At 43.6% G+C, this 19,861-nt stretch overlaps 1 protein-coding gene across 1 annotated transcript in view; it reads right to left on the reverse strand.

Moving 5' to 3' along the window:
- Nucleotides 1-670: 670 nt before the first annotated feature.
- LOC119914475 (protein jagged-1a-like) overlaps nucleotides 671-19,861 on the reverse strand; it is a 34,375-nt gene continuing 15,184 nt past the window's right edge. Inside the window, exons 4-26 of the mRNA XM_038733793.1 lie at nucleotides 18,778-19,035; nucleotides 17,703-17,763; nucleotides 16,355-16,485; nucleotides 15,528-15,647; nucleotides 15,161-15,274; nucleotides 14,955-15,068; nucleotides 13,219-13,332; nucleotides 12,772-12,818; nucleotides 11,190-11,363; nucleotides 9,827-9,977; nucleotides 8,917-9,081; nucleotides 8,610-8,723; nucleotides 8,415-8,528; nucleotides 7,989-8,102; nucleotides 7,792-7,908; nucleotides 6,270-6,297; nucleotides 5,657-5,742; nucleotides 5,294-5,407; nucleotides 4,917-5,026; nucleotides 4,131-4,361; nucleotides 3,580-3,711; nucleotides 3,057-3,207; nucleotides 671-2,152 (exon numbers count right to left, since the gene is read on the reverse strand). Of these exons, the coding sequence (XP_038589721.1) occupies nucleotides 1,617-2,152; nucleotides 3,057-3,207; nucleotides 3,580-3,711; nucleotides 4,131-4,361; nucleotides 4,917-5,026; nucleotides 5,294-5,407; nucleotides 5,657-5,742; nucleotides 6,270-6,297; nucleotides 7,792-7,908; nucleotides 7,989-8,102; nucleotides 8,415-8,528; nucleotides 8,610-8,723; nucleotides 8,917-9,081; nucleotides 9,827-9,977; nucleotides 11,190-11,363; nucleotides 12,772-12,818; nucleotides 13,219-13,332; nucleotides 14,955-15,068; nucleotides 15,161-15,274; nucleotides 15,528-15,647; nucleotides 16,355-16,485; nucleotides 17,703-17,763; nucleotides 18,778-19,035 (3,296 nt within the window). The 3' untranslated portion in view covers nucleotides 671-1,616. The remainder of the gene's footprint in view (nucleotides 2,153-3,056; nucleotides 3,208-3,579; nucleotides 3,712-4,130; nucleotides 4,362-4,916; nucleotides 5,027-5,293; nucleotides 5,408-5,656; nucleotides 5,743-6,269; nucleotides 6,298-7,791; nucleotides 7,909-7,988; nucleotides 8,103-8,414; nucleotides 8,529-8,609; nucleotides 8,724-8,916; nucleotides 9,082-9,826; nucleotides 9,978-11,189; nucleotides 11,364-12,771; nucleotides 12,819-13,218; nucleotides 13,333-14,954; nucleotides 15,069-15,160; nucleotides 15,275-15,527; nucleotides 15,648-16,354; nucleotides 16,486-17,702; nucleotides 17,764-18,777; nucleotides 19,036-19,861) is intronic.

The raw sequence follows: 19,861 nt of genomic DNA on the forward strand, positions 1-19,861 counted from the left end.
GAAAGTGCACAACACTAAACTGGAACAAAACAATATGGCTGACCGTGACAGACTGATCTTTCTTTGTCAAGTGTACACACAATTGAACTCTCAGCAGTGACCTTAACATAAATTCAAATGAGCCATTTTATGAAAACGAGTGACATAAATATATGTTAACTGTGTTCCCGTCTAGCTACATCTGTTGGTAATGTGTAAAAGTCTGTAAAGGTTGTCTATTACCTAATGTTTTCACATTTGTAACACTTTCCTCGATATCTCTTGTGCAGAGATGACGACTTTCAGAGGTTTTTAATGTAACCAGCTACCTGATAACACTGGATGTTGACATCCATTAAGGTATGTAGTATTTTAATGAAATCCAGGGAAATATACTTAATGTTGCTTATTAGTTGATGGTTTACATTACATGCTTCCATGGTGCAGCCTTTGCTGTGTGCCGTCAGACTCCGCTGCCTCTTGAAGTTGAGGGAGATGGATTTGCCCCGAGTTCACAAGTAGGAACTCGGACTCTGAGAAGCGTTCAGTCCAGAAATTTTTGAGTTGTAATACAGCCTGATGCCATCGGCCATCAGTGTATTTGAATGTGACATGTGGTGTAAAGCGCTTTCAGTGGTCGGAAGAGTAGAAAGGCGCCATCTGATAAAGACTGAGATTCTTTTTGTACACGTTTTCTTTTTTAGGAAAATCCTACTCATTATGCTTTTAATGACGTAGGTTTGATCATTCAGATTGTTACAAACATGGAATCAGGATCCAAAGCATATTTATACACGGTACAAAATACAAAAAGTACTACAAAAAAAAGTTGCGTCCCTTGAAGAATTTGTTTTCAGTAGCAAAAGCAAAATGTCTGCCACCATGTTGGTTTGTGTAAAACCCTGCAGCAGCTAAACCAAACCCCCAGCTCTCACCCGCCTCTCCTCTTCATTTACAATTAAAGTAAATACAACAGAACATCCTGGAGAACATCCCAATAGAACGTCATGGAACAACAGACAATGTACAAAACATTTAAGTTGAGGCACAAAAATGCCCAAATCCAAAAGGCTAAAAATAAACTATTCTTTCAAGAACACTTTTGGCGTTTTATCAAAAAGAAATCGTGAGCTTACAAACCTTCAACTCTAAACAATACTCATAAATAAAAAAAATAAAAAAAATAAAAAAAGAATATCTTAAGGCTCCTGACGTTAAGTTAATAAATCAAATATACATTGATTAATTAAAACATTATTTACACATCTGTACAGAAACATTCAACACGGACGATTCTTCATATTTCGCTGAAATTTCTCCCCCAAAAAAACCCAAAATAAATAAATTCTTTCCAGATCCATCCGCATTCAAACGCAAAACTCATTCTTGAATGAAAGATGCTGGTAGTGCACGTGAGGCTCCTGCGTGTCCAAATTTCTCGTCGTTAACAAAAAACGGGGTCCACGAAACCGAAGATCCAGCCAACCGCCGTGGACCGGTCAGACCAGTGTCAGTCAAAACATAAATTAAACAGCAAGAAAACATCTTGAAAATCAAGTCTGAACCAAAAAAAAAAAAAAAGACCAAAAGTCCTCCACCACCTGGGGGGGGCAGCCAGTCATTCTGAGCCCTGGTGGTTATACGATGTACTCCGTCCTGTTGACGCTCTGTGACTGCAGCTGCCTGTTGTCCTGTTTGCTTGTCCAGTGTGGGGGTTTGCCTGTCGTATGGTGGGGGGGTGGTTCCTCCCAGTCTACCAGCGAGTACGACTGTGGCGCCCTGGCGAACCTCGCCTTCTGCAGCCTCTTGTCCATCTCGTCCTCGTCCGATTGGCTCCCAGTATCTGACTTCCTGATCCTGGCGTTGACGGAGTTCTTGTCCTCGCAGAGGTGGTGATGGAGGAGGAGGAGGTGGTGGTGTTGATGGTGGTGGATCCCAGGGTTTTTCACGATGGGGTTCTTGATGTGGTTGAGCTGCTCGCGGGCGGTGCTGACACTGTTATGGAGGGTGTTGTTGTCCTCAACCACGGACGCCAAAGAGGACGCCTGCGCGCTGACCCCCGCGTGGGTGCTCTGCTTCCTCCGCCTCCTCACGCACCACAGCAACATGGAGGCGATCGCCAACACCCAGACAACTATCACTGCGGAAACCAGCAAAGGCATGAGGTGGTCGGCTGGAAGGAGAGGAAAAACAGAGGTCAGTGAACGGCTCAGGACACTTCATGAAAAACACCAACCACGACGGAAAAGTAGAGGAACTGTCTGACATTATGGGAATTTGTTTGCTGCGTTAGCCAATAAGAAAGTCTAGTTTAGCACAAAGCCTGCTAGCCTAGCTCCCACCTTATTCAAACATCCGAATGGTAGTCCATCTGACCCACTGCGCCCCATTGACCGACCAGGAAGCGGGTTCTCTAAAATGGAGGGAACTCGTGCTGAACTAATAATCATGCAGCTAAACCGTCTGAGACGTAAATGTGTGGAAGCATTTTGCATTCGACACCACAGAGCCGGATTGCTGACTTTGTAAATTCCCTTACAGGAACGTTAGCTTGTCTCTAAACGAGGCAGCGGGACTGAACCAAAAAGCATCCATTCTACAGCGTAGTTTAGGATTAGGCTACTGGACTTCAGAGATGCTGTGTGCAGTCAGTGCTCCTAGCTGTTCTTGGTTAACAAGCAGCTCCAACGCTAACCTCTACAATGATTTCATTTTTACATCGCTTCAATAAACTGGAACTGACAAGGTGGATTTTCCCTCTTGATGGAGCCAAGTAGCAGTGTACAGGAAACCCAACTCTACAGGGATATCTTACATGTTTGAAATCAGAAGGAAAAACCATGATTCATCAGTCAGAAGTGGGACTTAAAAATCACTCACACATTCACCGAACAAAAACATGAACATGCACTCCACGGCCAATTCCTAGATTTTTCCCGGAGCTATAAACCACGTCTCAGCTAACAAGAGGTCGAATGTGGGGGGAGATCGAAACAATAAGTCTAATCTGCTCCTGATTATTTTGCCAAACTACAAGTTCCCTGCTCAAACACACAGAGAGCTGTAAAGCGGCTCACCGTTGGCGTCGTGGCTCTGTCGTTTCTGGATTCGAACCTCGGCGATGGCGCTGATGATGGTGCTGTTGGCGCTCCTCTTGCTGACCAGGTCCATGATTCTGTCCGTGATTTCCTTGACGAAGGCCAAACCTTTCCTCGGGTCGTCTGTCGACTGAAATATTCAGCAGAAAAACTCATTTCAGTCTAAACAAACGCTGCCGTTGGTTCCCTCTGATCACTGATTCATGCAACACAATAGTTCCTGAAAGCTTTTCCATTCCCACAAAAAAATCATCCGGCGCCCATGATGCATTTAAGTTTTCTGGCTGCAGCAGCAGCGGTTTGAAACTTTAAGCTCTCTAGTTGTGGCAGCGACAGTGTTATACCCCGTCTGTGCTCTTATCTCCAAACTCCTGCTTCTTTCCCATTTTCTAATCCCAGACTTTTGGTGAATGTTAATGAAATCCTAATCAGATCAGATCAGCTGACGACAGCGGCTCCGCAGCTCCATAATCAGCACATTCTCAGAGCAGACGGGACTTACGATGGCGACGTTGATCTCATTACCGGTGCTGAGCGACGGCTCGCAGGTTATAGAGACGGAGGAGTCGGAGGACAGATTCTGGACGACGTAGAGACTCCTGAGCACACGACAAACCTGCTCCACCGTCACACCCTGTAACACCAAACCAGAGGAACCACGTCAGCAGCACGAAGGGATCACATATTCTGTACGATAGCAAGTGGTGGAGGAAGTATTCAGATCCTTTACTCCAGTAAAAGTACTAATACCACGCTGTCAAAATCCTGTAAATATTTTATATGTTAAAATCTTAATTAGTAAAGCTGTCAGATAAATGTAGTGGAGTAAAACCTCTGAGATGTGGCAGCGTGGACTTGCAACGCAGCAAGAATACATTTCACCTCTGGTAACTACGCCAGCTGTGAACGACTCATTCATGTACTCTGTTGTAAATCATGATCAGGCTGATGGCTCCCACAGTTTTAAGCCTTTTCTACCGATGGAACTAATATTTTTGTAGTTGCTCAGAGAGAATTCAAAAGGTGGGAAAAGACCCTGGCGACCAAACTGACCTTTGCCATGACATCCTTGTTGAAGGTGAAGGTGACGTTGGCGCAGCTGCTCTCCGGGTGACACCTGGCTGTGGGCGGGGCCCGGTGGGCGGGGCTCCAGCACTCCCCCTGGCTGAGGCAGGGCTTGATGAAGCAGCGCTCGTCCCGGACGGCGACGCAGGTCTGCCCGGCTGGACACTCGGAGCTGCGAGTCTGACCGTGCAGGCTGCAAGGTTTAGGTCCACACCAAAGCTGTCAGAGACACGAGAAGGTGAAGGAGGGCAGATAATACTTCCTCCTTACAGTTCAGAAGGAAAGACTTTTTACTCAGCTACATTTATCTGACTGCTGCTGCAGAAACTTTACAGATTTCACACACAAAGGTTTGTATTTGTATTAACAGACAATAAATATTTTACACCTCAAAAAGTCTCGGAGTGGCAGAAAGGTTAAGAACCCTGCTCTAGATCCTGCATGGATTTGAGTTTTCTACATTTTGACGTCATGCTTCTTCAAAACAACCAAATAAAACGGGGTGCATCTCAGAAAGCAACATTAATAGATGATGAATCTATAGTGTTAGTACTGCTTTACTGCAAACATTTAACTAAAGTAACCACAGCACCAAAACCTTCCTGTAATAAAGGAGATTGTTTCACTAAAATCGAAATGTTGTCTTTTTCTTTTTCTGCTGGTTTTCTAGAGAAACAAGTTTTGCTGTGTGACTCCAATCTGAACTGTTCTGATTGTGACCATAATTAAAACATACACGTTCTCTGCACACATGAATCCAGATCTCAGTTCTACCTTTGTGCAGACGACTCTCCCGTTGTGACAGCGGCACTTGTTGCAGTCTTCGTCCCACGTGCTTGCGTCCAGAGCCACCAGCCCTCCGACCACACAGGGCCTCCCCGACGCTGCAGCACAAAACCAGCAGGAGCACCGTCAGCACCCACGTTTCATCAGAGCTCACAGTGAGAGTGGTCCAAATGTGCTTTCCCATACATTAGTTTGTGATTTGAATCAGGATCTAGTTTTCTCAGTCAGTCTCAGCCAGATTTATCCAATAAAAGTTGAAGACCAAACGACAGCTGCCCAGCACAAGTTCATTACATTTCTTTATTGATCAGTGCTGTTGTTTGCTTTGCAGTGAATAGTGGCTAATGGTGAAGATTGTGTTTTACCTTCTTGGCAGCGGGGCCCGGTCCTTCCTGGTGGACAGATGCAGCGGTAACCGTTGATTTCATCCACACAGGTGGAGCCGAAGGAGCAGGGCGACGACTGACACTCATTGATGTCTGAAAGCAGACAAGTGACAGCTTTAACAATATGAATCACATTTATGCGTCTTCAGTAAAGGCTCGTGCTAAGCTACACGGTCTCTTAATGTTCAGTCCAACACTTGCTGACCTGAGCTTCAACGCACTCAGGCAGAGAGAGACTGGATTTTGTAAAGACGAGAGAAGAAGAGCGAGGCAGAAAATGAGAGAGAGGGCAGCAGAGGGACAGGTGCAGGCAAGGTTAAGGGGTCAAAGGTCGACACTCACTGATCCTGCAGTCTGGGCCAGCAAACCCCGGAGCACATTCACATCGGTACCAGTTGTCTCCATCGACACAGGTCCCACTGTTATAACTGCAGGACAGAGATGCATGTTGATATCGACACTGTGTCCAACAACAAGACTCTTATTACTAGAACAACAACAGAATGTTGTCCCGTGTGGGTCGGGAGGAAAAAATGTTAAAAATCTGAATTCATCGTAATTTCCCTGCAGCTGTAAATCAATAACCCTGACCTAACAGAGCTGGAGCCGCATGTCTAACCCTCATCTTAAATTATAGACAGAATCCGTGTGTTTCAAAGCAGTTTTCAGGCTGTGGCTTGGAGAGGAGAGCTGAGCAGATAAACAGGGAGTTGTTTTGTTCCAGATGTGATTTGGTGAATGGACAGATGACGAGGAGGAATTTAATGTAGCATCTGACAGTTTATCACTTTAAAGATCGGACAAAATGCTCCTCCAAGGAAAGGAAAAAACATTCAAAGACTATATTTAAGAAGTCAGAAACAGTAAACTTAAGTGGAAAAGGGCTTTTTTGTGCTTGTGTTTACAGCAGCAGTCAGGTAACTCTGTTCACTGTGACTGTGTGTGTTTAACTCACCAGGGATGAGGACTGCAGTCGTTGGCATCTGGAAAATAAACAAGAAAACGTGTTAGACTCACTGTGTTCACAGCTCGCAGGGTTGGATCTCTTCAGCCGACTCCGGACTGGATAGCGTTCCTTTACTGTATATATCCAGCAACTTGCTAACATTAACATGCATGTAGATAGCCTGTTAACACACCAACTGTTACATCCATGTAATGTTACAGAGCATATTAACCAAGCATGCGCTTAGCTTTTCATCATGTGAAACATTTGATGCTAAATAAGCAAAAATTTAACAAAGCAGTAAAACTCACACATCCTGTGACGTTCACAGAATGTGAAATCCTCCAGAATCCACTCAATGTTCTATATTTTTGTGTCTATGTGACTAACTGGTCCAGTATTGAGCGTGCATGCTGCAGTCGGCAGCAGCAAAACAGGGCTGTTACGTAATTTTTGTGCACCGTCAAAGTACGTCCTCTAAAGAGCTTGATTTTTCCGCTGACAGGCTCAGATTGTTAATAAACAAAGTGTCTGACAACATGACGGAAAGGATCCCTACAAAGACAGACTTTTTGTTTCACCAGAAACAGTCACTATATCGCTCCCATCCAAGTCACCAGATAAAAACAGGAATTTTATCTCTCTGGTCTACTGCTGCCCCAGCTGTTTCTTCTTGCGTTATTGTGTGACTTTAATCCTTTAAAAGTCACAAAATAACACAAACCAGAGAGGTAAAATTAATGTTTTTATTAATAACAACACATAATAAAAATAAAGACTTTAGTGGATGTACGAAAAACAAGGTTAAATTACTGTTTTTACTCAATGGGGTCTGGTGGCTTTGACAAGAGTACTGAATTGACTGGTTAAACAAAAAAGGATCTTGCTATTTAAAGAAAGGTTTATCTCTGTTGGGAATGTTGTCAGACACCTGTAATAGCAAAATCAAGCTCTTTAGTGGGCGTGCCCGTGACTACAGCGTGCTCGATCAACACGGGACCAGATTCAATTTATTTTTGTCCCCATTAGTCACCGTTGAAACTTTGAAATATTGCTAAAATAACTGAATTGACCCTGCCTATATTTGGAACAGGCCACAAAACTGAAACAGGCTACTATGAAACAGTTTATTTATTTCAAAACAGAATACTACTTGTATAAAAAAGGCAGCAACGTAACGAAAACAACAGCAGGATGAGAGAAGTGTGGCAGAAATTAGCAGACAGAGAGCGATGGACTTCACATGACAGGATTCACAACAAGGATTAATTTTTATGAAAAGCTGTTGTGATTCTTTTGATGTGTGGACCCTTCCAGACTGAAGGAAGATAAATAATCAAGGAGCGGACACGTTCGGACTTAATGAGGCTTCAAAGGGAGTTGGCACTTTTTCCATCTCTTGTACCGTGCAGGTTACAGCGGTAAATCTATAAGACTCAGACTTTGGGGCTTGTTGAATTGTGGAGGATCTAACCGATCTAATGATGTGTCCACACTCATTTACATTGTGAGGTGTGGTGCCGTGACTCACTTTGGCTGCAGGTGGCGCCCTCCCAGCCCTCCTTACAGACGCAGCTGAAGGAGTCTCCGTCCACCACGCAGGTTCCTCCGTTCTCGCAGGGACTCGGCAGACAGCTGCTGTTCTTCGCTGGAGTCACAAACGCGACTTGTTAGCCTCCAAACTGACATGAAGAAGTTTTAAAAAGTACGACCTGTTGCGGTACTGACCGATGTTACAGGTGGCCCCCTCCCAGCCTGCAGCGCACACACACTTGAAGGCGTCGACTTCATCATAGCAGGTTCCCCCGTTGTTACAGGTCGCCTCGTCACACTGACTCTCTCCTGGAAATAAAGAGAACTACATTTCAACACCTGGAACACAACGCACACATTCACGTGGCAATTTTCTGTCTCACCATGAGGACTCCCCGGGTTCACTGAGCCCGATGATGGTGAATGAGAGGCAAACTATTCAGCGCTTTGCGTAAAAGGTGCTCTGTATGATGAAGGCAGCCATTTTGGAGGCAGAAAAAACAGATCCCAGAAAGTGTAAAGAAAATCTAAAAAGCCCTGTTAGTGTCTGGAATCTGAGGTAACCTGATGTGTGAAAAGACAAAGTGAAAGTGGTCGAACACACACACATGCAGGACTTACTCGAGTGACAGGTCTTTCCCTTCCAGCCGTTGTTACACTCGCAGTAGAAGTCGTTGACCAGATCCCGACAGACGCCGCGGTTCTGACAGGGAGCCGCGCTGCAGTCATCGATGTCTGCACGACAAAAACAAAACATCATTCCAACATGTCCGCCCAACACCGTGATGAAGAGGGAGGAAGAGGAGGAGGACTCACTGTTCTGGCAGGTAGGTCCGTCCCAGCCTTCAGCACAGATGCACTGATACTGACTGACTTTATCGATACAGGTTGCTCCATTCAGACAGGGGGCGCTCTCACAGTCGTTTATATCTGAGAGTCAGAAAGGAAGGAGATGACATTTTATTTTTATTTAACTTTATAAATACGTCGTTTTTAATCCAGCCTTTAAGTTAAATCAAAAACATCCCCACATTACTAACGAGAGTATTTTGATTTAACAAGAAAATAAATATAAATGTCGTCTGAAACAGCAAACTCATTAGAGAAGTATTTATGTACTCACTCTCGTGGCAGTACGTGCCGGTGAATCCCTCCTCACACTCGCAGCTGAACTGTCCGCCAGCGTGACTGCGACACCGCCCGTGGGGGCCGCACACGTTGGACGAAATCAAACGCACCCCGCCCGGTGTGCTATTGGACGCCACAGCCACTGTGCAGCTGTCAATCACTGTGAAAGAGGAGGAGGAGACGGAGGAAGATGAAGATGGACTCTTTGTTTGTATTGTTTTAGGTCATGTGCCGGACTTGGTGACTAGTTAAAGGGCAACTTATTTTTCAACCTTTCTTATGTGATTATAAGAGTGTGGCAACATTATGGAAAGGATCCCTACAGAGAGAGAGACCTTTTTAAGAATAAAATCTTTTTAGTTTAACCAGAAACAGTCGCCATATCGCTCTCGTCAAAGCCACCAGACTCCCCTGACAAAAACAGTTTGAAAAAAAAGTTGCTGGTCAACCACTGCCTCAATCGGTGGGATGGTTTGCGTCATTCTGTGTATTCTTTGGCATTTTTAACCCTTTAATCACATAACCAAAATCAAACAAGCTAACTAACCAGTCGAGGCAGCGGTAGACCAGCAAGTCCAGTGTAGTGAGTGGTAAAATTACTGTTTATGTTAATGGAGTCCAGTGGCTTTGACCAGAACGGTATGGTGACTGTTTCTGGGTAAACAAACAGGATCTTACTCTTTTAAAAAGGTCTCTCTCTGCAGGGATCCTTTCCATAATGTTGTCAGACTAATTACAGTCCGAGCCTGTCAGCGGCAAAAACAAGCACTTTCGGACTGATTGAACATCATAATTGTAATTAGCGCCAAACTCCCTATGAATTTATAGGAAGATTTCAGTTTCTTCCACAGAAGTTACAGATTTTTAGAAATGAATAATGAGATGAACATGGACTGAACCCGAACCTTTGCAGGGCGTGGTGCGGCAGTGGTCCTTCAGGCGTGAGCAGTTCTTGCCCTCGTAGTCTTCGGGACATTTACAGACGTAGTCGGTCACCAGGTTGAAACACTCGCCGCCGTTCTGACACGGACTGTGGAGGCAGTAGTCGATATCCAACTGTGGGCAGAGAGAAGAATCCAGCTTCAGCGGGGAAAAACGATTCTCAGCTTTTACTGTTTCTATGACACCTGTATACACATCACCATGGTAACCATAACATGAGTACAAGTCAACTGATTCAAATGTTGATGACATCATTGATAGACAGAAACAGTAGCTAATACATCAGTATAACTGTCACTATCTGTAAAATATGCTGCTCCTCTGTGCAAGACAGTTTCAGGTCCCTGATATACAAGATCTCTTTTTTAAAAGCTTTATTTAATCAGTCCAGGAAAACAATATTTGGGTCAGACGTTTCAGCTGTTCAGAGTTTTAACCAGCCAGACAAAGACATGGTGCAAAGTTACAGCACTTAGAAAATAATACGAAGAGGACAAAATGACAGACAACAATGCAAGAAGAGGAAGCTTGTTCAGGCCACAACAACCAAACTAGTGCTGGTGGAGTCAAAGGACTCGGAAAGGTTTTCCTATTTTATGGGATTAATAAAGTCTATTCAATTCATCCATCATCAACCGCTTATCCTGCGTACAGGGTCGCGGGGGGCTGGAGCCAATCCCAGCTGACATCGGGCAAAAGGCGGGGTAGACCCTGGACAGGTCCCCAGTTCATCGCAGGGCCACACATAGACAATTCACATCCACACCTAAGGACAAGGGTCACCAATCAACCTAGCCTGCATGTCTTTGGAGGGTGGGAGGAAGCCACACAGACACGGGGAGAACATGCAAACTCCACACTGTGAGGCGACAGCGCTAACCACTGCAGCACCGTGCAGTTCAATTCAATCATATTGCGATGATTGCCATAATGGTTTTATTGCGCAGCTCTACTCACTCACACGTCAGAGTAGGTGGAACTTGTTTCTAGTGCAGCATTGTTACATTTTTACTGCAGGACTTCTGAGAGATCGTCTTCAGCCAACATTAAACTGTCTTCAGCAATATAAGCTAGCAAGTTAGCCTAGCTGTACAAATGAAGTTTCATTTTTAGTTCATGTGATTGATCACTGGAGTAATTTATGGCACCGGAAAGAAGTCTAAGCCCAAGATCAGTTTGTGGACAAAGAACACTTCCTGTTTCTGTTCACTGGGCCAGTAAAAGCAGGCGTAGCTCAGCCACCGCTCAGTTCAATTCAGTTTTATTTATATAACACTAATTCATAACAAGAGTTGCATCTCATTGCATTTTTTAATGTAATTTCACCTGACAGCGACTTCCAGAGAAACCAGACGGACACAGGCAGTGGAAGCCGTCGACCTCGTCGTGGCAGCGGCCGCCATTGAGGCACGGCCCGCTGGAGCACTCGTCCACGTCTTTCTCACAGTTGTTGCCGCCGAAACCGGAAGCGCACACACACTTATAACCATTCACCAGGTCCTGAATGAGAGAGAAACGAAGACCACGTTAATATTTATATTTAAGTCAACTGGACACAGGCGCTCATTAAAAAGTCTGAAAGTCACCTTGAGTTTGGGGATAGGTTCATGTTGAAATGCATTAAGTTATCTTGGCTTTATAATCCAATTATAGTCCATTAGCTAACAGGCTAAAACATGCAACACTACATTAACAACATTAACCGAAAACAAAAGAAGAAGAGACGACTGTTGGGACAGTCTTATCTCTTTACACGATCCATTAAATATTTAACGTACAAAATAATGTCCAGGTCCGAGCTGTTTATTCAAAGATAATAATACAAAATCCCATTAGCATCGAGCTAATGAGCCAAATTTAAGTTGTAGTGGTCAGATTAACTGTGCCAGAGCTCTTTATAACTCTGTATTGTGCGTTTGTTTGTATGTTCTTGTACAAGTAGAATTTATTTGTCACTTTAAACCAGTGGTTCTCAAACACCCCCCCTTCAGACGAAAGAAAAATTTATGTTCCAGGAGGCAACAATAAACAGCCCGAAACTGACGTTCGCATCTGCTTTAAGCTCTAAGCTTTCTGCCAAACTAAGCAGCAATGTTTAAGGAGGTCAAAATACATCTAACTCTATAAAATAACTTTTTTAGGGAATTACACGTTTTAAAAATGGTAAATTCAGCACACAGATATTTACACTATAGCTGGTTTGCACTTTAGCTTTCATAAATACTGTAAATCAGTGGTTTTCAAAGTCTGAGACTGTGGGCCTCACCCCCCATTGTTTACTGGCTCAGTTTTGCTCACTTCCTGGATGCCTATGGGATCCTGTTTACGATAGACAATCAACAATTGAGCCAAGACAGCCTAATATTGCATTCTGACGTATCTTCAGACTCCACCAAATACATAAAAGCGGTCAGCCCTGAGGGATGTTTTATCCTTTGAGTCCTGGAAAATGGGAAAGACAATAAACTTCCCCAAAACTACGGTATCTTTGTATCTTTTGATAACTAATGTAATAACTAATATAATATTTTGTTCATTTCCGTTCACTGAGCCTCCCTGAAACTACCCACCTCACACTTTAAAAACTTCTGCAGTAAATCAACCTGAGCTGTGAGCGTTGAACATGCACGCTGACAGATAATGCTGCTAATGTAATGTAATCTGGCTTGTATCTGCAAACAATAAACCATTGTGAGGAGGAGAAAACTAGCAATCAGCATTTGAAAAGAACGAGGACAGACTGTTTGTCTTGTGTTTGGAGACGAGAGTTTTGAGAAATCTGATCTGCGGTTGTCATGGAGGCCACACACACACACACAGGATTTGCTGTTTAAAGCTCCGGTGAAGATAAAGGATGTGTTGCAGAGAGTAAAGGCTCGTTAAAGTGTGTGAATCAACTGAAGCTCACCTTGCACGTTGCTCCGTTCTGACATTGGCCTCGACAGTCGTTGATATCTGCAGAAACAATTCAAGTTTCCTCGTTAGGTCACATTTGTCTTTACTACCTGCTGCTCTCGTCCTCTCTCTACCTGTTTTCTATATGTTAGAGGTCATTTTCAGGCTGCTGTGGACACAAGACATGTCAGACTCTTTAAAAAAGTGGGGATGATTTCCTTTGGCAAAACAGCTCAAAACATACCAGAAATGACTGATGACTCTTTACCAGATTCAACTAATTAAACAACATCAGTGCTCGAAGGGAAACACCCAGTTATGCATCTGACAATTATCATTTAGAGCCAAAACTCCCCAAGTTTTAAACAGTTTCGACTGCTGGTGGGTTGAATGTTCTGGCATTATGACCATCTCCTCCTCGTTAAACAGATCATTGTGTCCTTGGAGCATCTTTACTCACTGGTGTCACAGTTCTGGCCCATCCAACCCGGGAGACACTCGCAGAAGTATCCTCCAATCAGGTTTCGGCAGGAGTTGCCATTGACGCAGGGGTCGTCGTCACACTCGTTGGCGTCTGAAACAATAAACACGTTACAGGGAGAGAAAGTACGGCGTTTACAGAGCGATACATGGCATAAAGCTAACTAGGTTCCTTAAATTCACATTAAGCAACATAAAGATGTTGGAATATGAAGGCAATAAAACTGCTGCAGTCCTGAAATGTGTTTGGGAATGAGATTTGGGTGAATAATTCGACAGACAGATTTAAGGGTGAGGCTCATTGGATGCTAAACGTTAAATCTTTACAGCAGTAAGGCAGCAGCCAGTACTGACTCAGTCTGAAAGACGAGGGACGCCACAAAAAGACAACAATTCTGAATGTCACAGGTTTGCAGATCTGTTTTTTGGGGGTGTCTCCTCTTCAGGAACAGGCGACAGAGTTACAGGATGGAAACATATTTCTATAAAAGCCACCTTGTATTGTGGTCGTTGACCTGCTCTTATTTTGGTTTTTGGGTGGACATGGGAGATTGGGGATGTTCTTTGAGTTGGAAGTGGTTGTATTTTAAGCTATGTTGGCAGTATGGCTATATGGGTGGCAATTCCGGTGGCTCCACTGCTTTCCAGGTCCAGACTGAAATGTCTCAACAACTATTGGATAGAAATGTGGTCCAGACCTTCACGTTCCCCTCAGGATGGACTTTAATAACTTTGGTGATGCTCCGACTTTCCATCTAGCACCATCATCAGGTCAAATGTTAATGTGTCCAACACTTGTACCTGCAGAACTGATGACATTCCTATCAGCCACAACCTTGAAACTTTAAACTTTAAAACCACTTTAAATACCACAACACCTGTAGGGGTTTGGTTGCTCAAGCCTTACTCGGTCCCGTACGACCAGTAGCTTATCGTGGCTATTTAGCTTTCATGTCATTTAACCAGTCAATGAACAACCAGGGATTCAGATGTCAAAGGTCAGGAGTAACAGCCCCCTGACAACAAATGGGATAAATATCATTCCTGAGTCACTGGAGTAATGAAATGTAAAGAGCGTTAATTTGGAGTCCTCAGTTGCTTTTATGAGTCTAGCTTTGGGTCTGATGGTAGGAGCACCAAGTGAAAGCCTAAACTCATTCAGCAGTGGGAAACAGACTCCAAAAGGAGGCCTGGCAGACCAAACTAACCAGCCACAAAGAAAGGTTGAGGAGTATTTGGCTGGTGGTTAGCGGTGGATTAGTGCTGTGGTGAGGCGATCCGAGGCACTAAGCCCTCCAAACCACAACCGCTCCTCCAGGGACCATCCTGGAGATTAGGGAAAAAAAATTCAGGAGTCCCAGCGGGAGGAGGCCAAGGACGGTGCTCCGACCTGCCGGACTGACAACGCCCAAGGAAAAGTTTGAACATGGCTTCAGATGAGGAAATGGATCTGTTTGTACATAAAACTGATGAGAATCTCCACATTGGAAGAGATGAATCATAACTTCAATAGAGACACCAAAAAGTTTCCTAAACAGTCTCTCAAACCTCCACCACTAATTTTAAATGTTCTCAAGAAGAGCCGAGCAACACAGTTCTGGTATAGAGTACGGTCTATACCTGCTCTTTTATGAAAAGCGCTGTGAGATAACTGTTGTTGTGATTAGGCGCAATATAAATAAAATTGAATTGGTTCTGAGTTAAAGGAGCACTGACCGATAAGGCAGGTCTTTCCGGTCCACTGAGGAGGACAGGTACACTTGAAACCATTAACCAGGTCCTGACAGGTTCCTCCATTACTGCAGGGGTTCTCCAGACACTCGTCCACATCTGAGAGAGACAGAAAAACTAAGTCCACCAGCTCATGGAGCTTCAGTGGAAACACAAAGGTTCAAAGAGGAAAGCTTTTCAGCAGGTCTTACTGATGGAGCAGGAGGGTCCGGTCCATCCAGGGGCACAGCGGCACTCAAAACCCAGACTGGTTTCTCCACAGCTTCCTCCGTTCAGACAGGGGTTGGACAGGCAGGCATGGTCGGCTGAGACAGACGGGACAGAGATGGTTCATTTAGGATCCTGACAGCGAAGATTTATTTACTCTTTAAGACGAGACTTTTCAACCTTTTCCTTTTTAGCTCCAGTTTTCACTCCCTTTATGTTTTAGTTCTGCATGACATATTCATGTACAAGCACGTTTTTTATGAAAAATTAAGTTTAGATATGAGATCTGAGTTGAGGGTGTTTACAGGGATTTTCATGGCCATCAGGGAATCGAACCATGAACCCTCTCACCTCTCTGACAGCTGACCCCAGAGAAGCCGTCAGGACAGGAGCAGTGGTATTTGTCAGGCCCCGTGTTGCTGCAGGTTCCTCCGTTCAAACACGGCTGCAGCGTCGCACAAGTGTTCAGATCTGCAGGACAAAGACGGGAAAACAAACTTTGACTTTCTGCAGAGTCGGCAACAGGAGTTCACAGAACAACCTGTGCTTTGTTCAAATAAGATGGTGTTAAGATCTACACAGCTCAGCAGCAGATACTCATTCTCCTTCTAGTATGGACAGAAAACATAATGATACAATTTGTTACACATTTAATAACAAACTGGACAATGCAACCACGTAAATTAACTCCAGTACAAAGAAACACAGTTTATAAGGTTATTAAAACATTTCCAGCGACAAGAGCTGCAGATCAGCTGTGTCGCCTGAGCGTCAGAGGAACGGGAAGTTTAACGAGCTTTATTACCTGCTGTAATCAGCTGTTCCGCTTGTTTTGGAGAGGAGGAGACCGACTTCAGCTCCGTGCAGAAACCTCATTACTGATGAAAACTTAAAACAACAACTCCAGACCCAGTATTTAGCGTAACCCCATCAGCTGTTCGCTGTAAACACACCGCTGCACGCTGGCTGCCCCACCCCCCCAAAGTACCGGTACTTTCGGGAAGTACTACCCCCCGAGCAGGGACGAAAGGCGGGTACTATGAAGACCCTAGAACTACATTTAGACCCTGGTCCCTCTGGTGGAAAAACAGTGAGTTCCTCCAAAGGTTTCTAGTTCCGGGGTTTAGTTCCTTTGGTTGAAACGCAGCTTAAGTCTATGTTAAAGTGTGTTTGTGTACCTTTGTCACACAGCTGTCCACCAAAGTTGGTGTCACAGAGACACTGCCAGGGCTCCACACAGCTGCCGTGAACACAGCCGGGATGAGGGATGCACTGATCACAGTACTCCCCCTGCCAGCCATACAGACACCTGAGACACACACAGTCACAGTTACTATAAATCTATGTGTGTAGTCATGAAGTCATCATCTTTTAGTAGAAAACTTTAATTTCTTGTATACTGATTGAAAAACCCAGCCTGAGTACATTCCGATGAAGAATAAGGGCGACTACTGGAGGGAATAATACCATCATTTAATGAGAATAAAGTTTCAGCTATGAGATAAATATTTTGTTGTTGTTGTATTGGGACATAGACATAATATTGTGACAAAGTACATAATGTTCTGCATTTATATATCTACAGTACATATGTGTAATTGTACTCATTATTAATACTACAATTAATATTTATTTGGCATTGCACTTATGTCACATGACCTACTGTAAAATACTGTACATTTTCCACACTTATTAATATTTTCATATTTATCTATATATTCTATTTACCAACTTTCTATTATTATTTCTATTTCTTTATACTTTCATGTGCAATGTGAGCATCTGTGACAAGTATTTCCCCTCGGAGATCAATAAAGTATTTCTGATTCTGATTATGTTGTTGTTTGTTTGTGTTGTTGGTCATGTTTACTGTCTTTATCATTACTATCAGCGTCAAATACAGACAAAAAGTGATGAAAAATGATATGGAAATGTTCAAATCTTCAAATATTTTGGAAGGAAACAGTGCCATGTTATCTAAGATCACTAAAATAAATATCCCATTGGATCCCAAATGATGCCTTTTGAATTATATGGATGATAAAATCTGGCCATAATTAAAAAAAAAAAAAAAAGAGTGTCAGTTGGATTTATGAGTTCAAAAAGAGCTATAGCAAGTAATTGGAAGACAATTAACAACATAAATAAGAAATCACGGTTTCAAATTTTATAATATTAAGGTTAGATGAAATGTCAGACTCTATATTGGCACCTTCTCCTGGATATTATATGAAAATAATACTCAGATTTTCAACTACATCTGTCCTAACTAAATAATTATTAAAGTCAAACATTTTATTTTGGGGGGGGGGGGGTGCAACGGCAGATGATTCAGAATAGCTTTCTTTGTTACTTATTTTTGGATGTCTTCTTTTTTCATTTTATTTTTAATTGATTTTGTAATTTGACCTATATGGAATATGTCTTTTCCTGCCTGAGCATGTCTTGAAAAAAATAAATAAAAACTACAGACAAAAAGCCCATTAACAGTGTGCTGCTTGTGTTTTTGTGTATGTTGGTTCTCACTTGCACTCTCCAGGAACTTTACAGGATCCGTGTTCTGTACTACAGCCCTGTCTGCAGATTGCTGCAAAGAGAGAGAGAGAGACAGACATTTAAGCAAACATGGATGCTGCCAAAAGAATAATAAGAATTTTCTAATTTCTTTCAGCAGCCAACTCTGCCATCATGGATGTCTTGAGATTCCCAGAAGCATCTGAACAAAGTTTTTAGAGACAGCCCCGGCTCTTGGCTTAACTGTAGAAACTACAGGCTGACTGTGATGGATCATCTTTCTCCGCATGTTTCAGATCTGGACGTTGATTTTGTAATTCTGTTTTTAGAACCTTTTGTAGGGAGAATGAACAAAGAAAACTTGCACACGAAGATTAAACTGGAGACTAAAGATTGGGAAAAAAAACAGTGGATCTGTTTGATGCATATTTACAAGTCTTTCTGTGGCGGTTTATTTTTTTTGACATTAACTGTGCAGTATCCTTTCACTACTGCTGATTCTAGTTTTTACCCGAACGTCGATTCTTTTATTGTTTACCTTTATATCTTTTATCTTTATTGATTCCAGATTGTGGGGAGTTGCACTAAAATCTCGTTGACAATAAAGCTTTCTGATTCTGAAGTCTGCTCTGAAAGTCTCTCTCGACTGGAGAAAGACTCTACTGAGCATGCTCGACGGGCCCTCAAATGAGGAAGCCTGCAGAGTTTTTTTTGGCATATAAGCCAAGTGAACTATTAATACATCTGTGGTTTAATCAGGTGCGTCAGCTCAAAACTGAAATTTGTTTTGGTTAGAAAGACGGTTTCCACGATGCCTGATGGTGATTAATGTTAGTCTAAAGTGGAGCCACAGAGAGACGGCTCTCGAGTATATGAAACTGATTTATGGTTTTGTTCCCAAAGACTTTGTGTCGTTTTCCGTGTTGTTGAATTGTAACTAAAAGTTTGTTTTGAATATGCCTGGAAGGAAGGAAAATAAATAAAGATTATGGGATTTGGGGACTATACAAAAGTTAATTGAGCTCAAACAGGCAGAATCACCAAAATACTGTTATTATAATAATAATAATAAATAAAACCTTCTCACCAGTGTTGCAGTCCGGACCGGCCCAGCCCTCCAGGCACGTCTTGTTGCCGTTGTGGTCGCACTCGTAGTGGCCGAAGAAGTCGTCTCGCGGGCGGCAGAACTTGTTGCAGCCGAAGCCGTAGTAGTGCTCGTCGCAGCCCAGGCGGACCTGAAAGTGGAACTGAGCCACGGGGCCGTTGTGCTTCAGGCTCTGCCACTGCCGGCTGGGGTTGATCATCCCTGAGTGCACGGCTTTCTCAATCACCGACCCACCGACGCCTGTAAACACAACGGATTAGTCAGACAGAAAAACACAGACGAGGCGGGATGAACATGTTTAGTTGTGTGTGTGCAGCTGCTTCAAAGTAAAAAAAACATCCAGGGCCGAGGGTTTGTGAGGAGTGAGGGTTTGTGAGAACAGAGGTAGTTGTAGCTGCAGACGGAGGCTGGCTGCTGTAATATTCCAGAGAGAATGAAAATGCTGAGCTGCTCTGTGGTATTTCACCGGCAGGGTGGAAAGTGTGCTCGGGCTGAGGTGACGCCGTACGTTTAACCGACGAGCAGCGAGACTGAAGGAGCTGAAAAGAAAGTCAGCGTGAATGCGAGCGGGTAACACCATCGACCTGGAAGCAAACTGTGACACTTCACATCAGGATGGGGAATAAAAAAGGTGCTGAAAATGGCACCGAGGTAGCAGATTTGAAAAATTGTTAACCTCCCAAAAGGCTGGATCCACTCCATCCAGGGTATCTGAGCAAATATTCAAACCTGGCACTTTATTGATGAATACCTCCTCAGCTCAAGAGCCAACGCCTGCTGAGAGCTGCAACTGAATCTCCAAACACTGGACTCTTCTACATGTTTCTGAAGGGCCAATCTGAGGCCTGGAGTTCAGGTTCACTGCCATCTTTGTTACTGGAGCATAAATATACTGATTTCTGCCTTTATTACAGACAGCAGTGGAGAGCGTCTCGACCCCGGCAGATGTCTGTCAACATGTTGACACTTGAATATTAAAGCTGCTTTTTTAAATGTTTTGGCAGCAGCAGAACAAGCTGATAAGTAGTGGCGTCTAACATGTCGGCCAACAGCAGCTTGTTTCCTC

Source organism: Micropterus salmoides, unplaced genomic scaffold, assembly GCF_014851395.1.
Source record: "Micropterus salmoides isolate LMB-PRFRI ecotype aquatic unplaced genomic scaffold, ASM1485139v1 Ms_hic_scaffold_1, whole genome shotgun sequence".
Classification (NCBI taxonomy): domain Eukaryota; kingdom Metazoa; phylum Chordata; class Actinopteri; order Centrarchiformes; family Centrarchidae; genus Micropterus; species Micropterus salmoides.